Source organism: Rhamphochromis longiceps, linkage group LG7 (assembly GCF_057381845.1).
Source record: "Rhamphochromis longiceps isolate RC_006_pf linkage group LG7, R_longiceps_female_GT1.1, whole genome shotgun sequence".
Classification (NCBI taxonomy): domain Eukaryota; kingdom Metazoa; phylum Chordata; class Actinopteri; order Cichliformes; family Cichlidae; genus Rhamphochromis; species Rhamphochromis longiceps.
In genome coordinates, this window is record NC_140563.1 from 10,889,316 (window position 1) to 10,897,508 (window position 8,193).

The 8,193-nt window shown below is 41.9% G+C and overlaps 1 protein-coding gene across 1 annotated transcript in view; it reads left to right on the forward strand.

The window, feature by feature from the left end:
* iqsec3b (IQ motif and Sec7 domain ArfGEF 3b) overlaps positions 1 to 7,800 on the forward strand; it is a 32,785-nt gene extending 24,985 nt beyond the window's left edge. The window contains exons 8-15 of the mRNA XM_085411059.1: positions 1,625 to 1,791; positions 3,748 to 3,887; positions 4,059 to 4,190; positions 4,299 to 4,398; positions 5,006 to 5,164; positions 5,262 to 5,354; positions 6,275 to 6,318; positions 7,294 to 7,800. Coding sequence (XP_085267185.1) covers positions 1,625 to 1,791; positions 3,748 to 3,887; positions 4,059 to 4,190; positions 4,299 to 4,398; positions 5,006 to 5,164; positions 5,262 to 5,354; positions 6,275 to 6,318; positions 7,294 to 7,713 — 1,255 coding nt within the window. The 3' untranslated portion in view covers positions 7,714 to 7,800. The remainder of the gene's footprint in view (positions 1 to 1,624; positions 1,792 to 3,747; positions 3,888 to 4,058; positions 4,191 to 4,298; positions 4,399 to 5,005; positions 5,165 to 5,261; positions 5,355 to 6,274; positions 6,319 to 7,293) is intronic.
* The last annotated feature ends 393 nt before the right edge of the window (positions 7,801 to 8,193 follow it).

Sequence of the window (8,193 nt, forward strand, 5' to 3'; positions counted from 1 at the left end):
TAAAAATGCACCTCAAGCACAAAACTCAAGGGATGAATCGGTTTTCTGTCTTCACATCACAGGTGACCTATCAAAGAACCAATTGATCAGTCTACAGCAACTGAACACTATCTGAAAGTTTTTTTTTCCAGAAAATAGGAAAAATTCAGAAAAGAACTGACACAAGCCCTGAGCGGTGAACCTGACTGCTGAGCATCATTAGAAATGGTCTCAGTGGAAGGATGGCTGTCAAGAAGCCATTCTTAAGGAAGGAAAACAGGAAGAAAAGTTTGAGGTGTGGCAAATTACCCAAGAACTGGACTGAAAATCAGTGGCTGCAGGCCTTGTAGAGTGATGAATCCAAATTTGACATTTGGTTCATATTATTGTTAATTGTACAGAGGTCAGGAGAGAGATACAACTGCGAGCGTCTACAGCCATCTGTAAAACACGGTGGAGGCTCTGTCATGGTTTGTTTAGGATCTTCTAAAACTTGATGAAATTATAAACATAGAAAAGTACAATTAGATTTTCATCCACCATAAAATACTGTCTGGAAAGCATCTGACATACAACGTGTACTTTTCAGCCTGGCAGTGTTTCCAATTTCAATGCAATAAAAACATACCTGGGTAGAAAAACACAACATGTAACACTACCAGTCATGAATTAACAGCCTGCCCAGAGTGTGGTTCTCAACATTACTAAAGCAGTGTGGGATCATCTTGACAGAGAACAAAACAAGAGGCAGACAAAATCTAAAGAAGAGCTTCGAATATCCTTCAAGAAGCATGAAGCACTAATCTTGAAGACTACTTAAAGAAATTACAAGAAAGCTTGCCAAAGAGAGTGCGACAATTTTGAAGAATAAAGGCGATTATTCTAAATATTGACCTTCAAGCTTGTCAGAAACCCTGTTTTTGAATCATGTGCTGTTTTTGCATTCGTGCTTGCCCATTTCACCTACACATATTTCCCATTTTCTTTGCACCAAAAGAAGAAATGAGGGGTGGCTCAAGACTTTTGCACAGCACCGTATTTGTAAGAAATCCACATACACAAATATATAAACACAGAGCATATATTTCTTATGTTGTTTGTTAATTTTACACTTGACGAGTGCACGATAGGCTCACCAAATCAAAAAGCCATGCATCGTATTACATTGCATGAATGCAAGTTAAAAATAGCCATAACAGGACTTTGACGTCATGCTGCATGAATATTATCCATGTGTATGTAATAACTTGGCATCTGAGTGTGATTTCACGTCATCATCATTATCATCTTGTTTTTTCATTTAGTTTTTCCATGTATTTCTGTGCTGCTAGGACATTTTTAACACACTGCAGTGAACACAAGTATTAAAATCTGGCATTACATTTTTGTGATGTTTTTGTTATGACAACAAAATTGTGGTGTCTTGCAAACACGTAGCAATGCCATTCTGTTAGAAAAAATTCACCTCAATCTATCCCGTCAAAAGAAATAATACTCCTCAGGATTCTGTCTGACTAATAAACAGGATTTCAGTATTGTTGCGCCAGCAATGCTTAATGTTCTCTGCTTTCAAATACATAACAGAGAAGTGTGTGACCTCCACTGAAAAAAATATAAAAATATAACTCCTTTTTGTCCTCCACAGTCAGAGGTACTGTATGTGTAATCCTGACGTGGTGCAGCAGTTTCACAATCCAGACACCATATTTATTCTGGCCTTTGCTGTCGTCCTCCTCAACACTGATATGTACTCGCCCAACATCAAACCCCAGCGAAAAATGGGCCTTGATGACTTCATACGCAACCTAAGAGGTAAGAATGTGCTCAAACTGCGAGGCAGAGAGTATTTTTCTACAGGTTTTACTCTACGTGCCATGCGAGAGCTAACTGTCCCTGTGGGCAGAGCTGGCATAATGAGCTGCAGACATGTTTCAACATTTATAGCAAGTGGTTTTATCAGAAGGGCACGAGCACTGGTTATAAATAGTAAACTTGTTTATACATACGTGCCCCTCTACTGTAGATCACTCACAGTGGATTGGTGTGGTGGAAAGAATGACGGTGAAGATGAAAAAGAGAGCAGATGGCAGGGGAAGTCAAAATTTTACAGCAGGCACTCTCTTATCGACCTCACTTCAACCTCACTATCAGGCCCGTGAGTGACAGCTTCTTGAACTGAAGTAAATTACTCAAAGAGGCTGTGGTTGGCTGCCTATGCTCGGTACCATCAAGGAAACCATCATCAGTGCGGGAAGAGATTCCTGATATCCTTGACTCGGAGCGCTGCCCCAGAGGCCGTGGCGGCGGCCCATTTAATTGAGGCTCACTTAGCGTGAGATTTAATGATTTGAGCTTGGTTTTCCAGAAGCAACTCATCGCCGCGGCTGAGCTTCCCATAGCTCTGAATGTTGTCTCCATCCAAAGGTTCAGCAGATTCATATATTAACGGCAACAATGGCCTAAGGAAAAAGGATTTCACTGTTATTTGTGCCTTTAGTTAACAGAAAAATCTATTTCTCAGTCATTACATATTTTTCCTTCATATTATCTTCTACAGCTGAGTGTGCTGCTCCACAGTGATAGTGGAACAACTGCCAGGATACAATGTCAGCACACACACGCTGCGATAACGGCACAAACTAATTTGGCATTAAAATGTTGGGTAAAAGTGATACAGTCACACAGTTTGAAATTCAGATTGTTAAGTTTACACTCAATCTCAAGACACCCATTAACTTCCTCTGTGTGTTTTTCCCTCTAATACTTCCATTAATTTGCACATTAGAATGAGTCACAGTCAAGTCTGTGAGTAATCAAAACTTTTGAGATGCTTATTTAATTTCCAGCCTAAAGAACTGTTATCTGGTATCTGATTTCAAGTATTGACTTCACTGTCTGAAATCAACCCAAAAATCAAAAAATGGATTTTTTCCCCCCATTCTCTGACTTTCTCTGTGCTCTTGATACTATTCCTGTGTTATCTCCTCTCGTACCATTTGTGGATATCTCCTCTTCAATCTGGATATCAAAGGTGATGTCACCTTTCTAATGTAATTTATTTTGTCACATTGACCAAGGACAATGTTCAGTTTTGCAGGAATAAACAAGGACTGTGTATATATTGTTTTAAACTATGGCCTTGAATGTACAAATGTGCAAAGCTGCATGCACAGTGCATGCAACAGTCAATAACTGTTGCAACGGTGGTGAGATATTTTACATATGATGTAAGTGTGCAAAAAAAGGGGGTAGAGAACGGCCAACCAAATTAACCCTTTCATACATGAGTTATGACAACCTCAGTGAGGGTTTTTTCTTAAGTATTTTTAGGCATGAAAAAAGATTTTTGAACTTCATTTTTTAAACATGTAATTTTCAAAGAGTTTTCTTTTACACATCCACTTAGTCAGCCCACTGGGTGACCAGTGGGTGGCAGGGTATGGAATGACACATCAGTGTCCAATGTAGTGGTTTATGTGCAAGCATACCATAAACATTGATACAAATACAAGAAAACAGCCTTTGAATAGCTGTCCACTGTAGTGGCCACAATGCATGAAAGGGTTATATATTCATCTTTGGCCATCACATAAGCCAACCAACAAGTAAAGACAGTTTATAATAAAGACAGGTTATAATTTAGTCAGATTTGATGTTGTGTCTGAATCTGTTTTGCTGGCGGTGGTTGTGGGGGGAGGGGTTAAACCTATCTGTTAAAATGTGTATGGTGGCTACTCATGCATTGCATGAACCCTTCATTTCTTTCAGGTGTGGATGATGGAGCGGACATCCCCAGAGAGATGGTTGCAGGTATTTATGAAAGGATCCAGCAGAGAGAGCTCCGCTCAAATGAAGACCATGTCACCTATGTGAGCCGTGTGGAGCAGTCAATCCTGGGCCTAAAAACTGTGAGTAATAGCCACGTTTTTGTGCAAGTCCTGCATTTCCTTTTGTCTTTTGAGAGAGCTGTCTGCCCTTTTTTTGTACAATCTTCTTTATCTTATATCACGGATTATTTTGCTGCAGCCCATCCCCTGCTCTGTGCTAGCTGTCATCTTCATCTCTTTAACCTTGTCCAGATTCTCGCCGTGCCCCACAGACGTCTAGTGTGCTGCTGTCGTCTGTTTGAGGTGCCTGATGCCAACAAACCTCACAAACAGAAACTGTCTCAGCTCCAGAGAGAGGTCTTCCTTTTCAATGACCTACTGTTGGTAAGATTTTAACATTTAAAAACCATTAAAAAGCACTAGAAACCATTTCAGAACATGTAGTATGTGCCCAAATGCAACCAACCATATTTCCGTGTTGTATGTCTCTAGATCCTGAAGCTATGTCCCAAGAAGAAAAGCTCTGCTTCATACACCTTCTGTAAAGCTATGGGTCTCCTAGGAATGCAGTTTCACCTCTTCAGCAATGAATGTAAGCTGCCATTTTACACTGCAGCAATTTATTGCCAGTGCAGTTTCACCCTGTGCTGAAAAATGCTGAGCCATCCACAGCACTGTTGTCTGTCAATGTCAGTGTCAGGATCCATACTTTAAGGAACTGCCAAGCACTCACCAGTATACCAGTGTTAACACGCTGTTGTCAGTGTTACAGCAGATATCCTGAAGGATATATTTTTATTCTTTTTAAGATTTAGTCTTTTTAAGTTTTTAAAGAAAGAGCATTTTGCTTGTACATTCATCAAGATGTTGTCTATGTTCTACAAGAGCATCTTACTGTCAATCTCTTATGTGTGCTGTCAATCTCCTATCAACATTTGAGTCCTCGGGTGCATCATCGAGTAAGGTTTGTGAACTTGGTGAAGCTCTGAGAATCTATAAACACAAATAATTCACTAAATCCATCTGGAAAGATAATAGAAAAGGTGTGTGAACTGAGAGAGCTTATGGGTTACTGGAAGGAAGAAAGAAAGGCTGAGATTATCTGTGTTAGGTATTGATTATTGGATTATCCATTCGTTTTTCCAGTCACAGTTATGGTAAAAACACTTCTGTTTCTCTTTGTTGGGGTTTCTCATCAGTCTATGCCCATGGTGTCACCATGATGAGCCCGTTTACTTCAGAGAAGAAGCAGCTGGTGAGTTTCTGCTCTCCAAGTGGAGAAGAGCTCAGGAAGTTTGCAGAAGAGCTCAGAGAGTCAATCGCAGAGGTCAACGAGATGGAACAGATTCACATCCAGTGTAAGGAGGAAAATCCTCAAAATCTGCAAAATCTATGTAAACAAATACTGATCAACCTGTGTACGGCTCACTGAACTTTCCCTTTCTCATGCTGTAGGGGAACTGGAGAGGCAACAAGGCATCCAGCCACATGGCTTACACACTAACGGTGGGCAAATGGATGCACATACAGGACACGGCTCTCCCTCAGGTGCTGGTTTTGCTTGTGCAGCATAACACAGAATATATTACTCATAATAATGCAAACATTGCTCAGGGGAATATAGGAAATAGAACAAGTTCTTGGAGAAAAGGTACATGAAAAAGCTGGTGAGAAAGCCATCACTGTCACTTTTGAAATATTAAAGAAAGACAGAGAAATAGCTTCAAAAAGATTGTCCAGTTGTCATTTTTACATTGTACACAGGTGTTAGAGACTTTCAGATCTGATACAGTCTCTAATTCAATAAATAATTATAATACACGGTCCTTTTTCAGAGAGAGGATGGATACCAATGTCATATGTTAATGATGAGGCTAGAGTGCCAATTACAGTTGTGGAAAAAATTTTCAGATGATCTGCAGTCATATGAAAAACTTAGTACACCCCATGATTCATTATCTTGAAGAACTATATTTTACAGAAATATGTTAAAGTTATGTGTTATCTGCAGTCTGGAATTTGACTGGGTTAGCCAATGTGTTGTAGATTTGCTGACGTGCTTTCTTTTGCATGTCCCAGTTTTGGCTGTTGGAGAGATGGCCTCATAGCAACTCTAGAAACTTTGGTATACAGAGAAGTTCATGCTTTACTCAGTGACGGCAAGGTCCCAGATCCTGTGGCTGCAAAAAAAAGCCCACATCATAACATGTCCACTGCTGTGATTGAGCACAAATGCCTCAGACGTTTGTGCTGATACGGTGTATTTGGATATTACCAGTTATGAGAAAACTGTAGTATTAAAATATGAAAACATGACATGTTCAGTTGATTCTGTGCAAAATGTATTTTAAAAAAAAAATTCAAGAACCATTTTTTAACTGAATGACAGTTGCCTGTATGAGAGTCTGTTTCTGACATTTTCGAAATTCTGTATGTGAAGCTGAAATCTGCCTGTTTTTCCCCCACAGGCCAGGATGCGTACGATAAAACCGGCAACAACAACACAGTAGAGGTGAGTGCCAAAGCTACTCTTGTCTCCCTCAGGTAAGTATCTGCGTCTGCAGCTCTGTGGGTGTGGTTTTTATATGTGTGTGTGCGTGTGTGTGGTTGGACAAGGGCTGTGCCTCATCCTGACAAGAAAGTGTGCTTTATGCTTTGCTTTAAAAGAGCTCCACCTGAGGCACATCCTGACTATGCAGCCATAGATACAAAGGATGCTGAGAGGACTCTGGTGTAGTGGTGCTACAAACTGTCTCTCACTGTGCCTCATGAGTAGATGAGCAGCCACTCTACTCGCTATATAGCATTCCTTCTCTCATCAATTGCTGCTTGCCAGCCTTACTGTATAAGCCACTGCAAGCCACCATAAGCCTGGCTGGCTCCAAGAATACATCTACAAAGCCAGATAAGCTTGATACTGTTAAAGGTCTGTTGTGTGTGTGGGTACGTGTGTGCATGTCTGTACAACCAGCCCTTCCTGTAAGTAGGCGAAGTGAAAGAAGATGTTTTCTCTGTTTTATTCCTTTGCCCGTACTCCCAGCCCCCTTCTCCTCCCTTTCAATCAGTCCCTTAGATTTGTAAGTCACTGTGTTAGGGAGACACCACGCCCTCGGTGTCACCTCTTTCCTCGTCTGGCACTCCCTTATCTTTCAGCCTATCAGTCTGCCACTCAATGACCACTCCCTGTGTCGCACTCCGACACTCATAAAATCCAAAGGGTTCCCACCATAATTCCTTAAGAAAATCTCGTCTTACCCAGCAACCCTCTTCTCTTCCTAGGCTGGTGCGTGTAAATATGTGAACTCAAGTTTAAATCATCGAAGAGATGATCAAGAGAAAATGAGAGTGTGTGTTTTGCATGCGCTCGCTCTACATACTACCTACCTGCATGCCTGCATGCCCATGTGCGTAACACACCAGAGGGCTGCGTAGAGGCTGCGTTCAGGCTGGTAACTCCTCATGCGTTCTCTGACTGTTCCTAAACTAGGTGTCAATTCACAACAGGCTGCAGACCTATCAGCTGAGCCAGCCCAGCATTGAGTCAACGCCACTGGCTCTGGCTGCGCCACCTGCCCTGCTCAGCCCAGTCCAGGCCGGAGATCTCCGCCCAGAAACACTCATCCAGTGCCAGCAGATTGTCAAGGTGATTGTCATGGACCAGAGTGGGCGAGGACGGATGGAGGCATTCCTCAGCCAAGGCCCGGCCACCCATCAGCTCATCCAGTCGGCCCTGTCAACACCTGCGCGTGTCAGAGAGGGAGATGGGCCTCAACCCCCTTTGCCACCACCTCCTCCACCTTACAACCATCCCCACCAATTCTGTCCACCCGACTCACCCATGCCCCTTCACCACACCATGCCTCTTACCCGCAGGCGCAACTCCAGCGGCTCCCGCAGCATCGTTTAGGTCATCAGCTGCGTAACAAACTCCCTGCGCCAGACAAGATCCGCACACTCACACTCAACAAACACATGCTGGAGCACAAGTTAGCTTACTTTGAATAGTAAGACAAAAGAAGTGCAAAAAAAAGTAAAGTAAAGATTATATTGTGTGACTTAAATGCATTCCTCAGAATTTATTTATAGTCTTAACTTGGCTGTGTGCTTTTTAAACATGGAGTAGCTTTGATGGTATTTCTGAAAGACTTTTCTTCTTTCTTTTCTCTTCAGCCTGTCACCTGGTAGCAGCTGTTGTTGTCTGTCTGGATTTCACGCTGTTGGGTGTATGGTGACTTAGCATTTTTAAATGTCGCCTATCCAACAAGTGTACGTGAGCTTGGAGTGTCAGAAAAAAGCACCCTGAAAAGACATGACATATCTTAAAAAAAAAGGGGAAGATTCTGTTTTCTTTGAGGATATTGATGTTCATGGCATCTCCCTGTTTTCA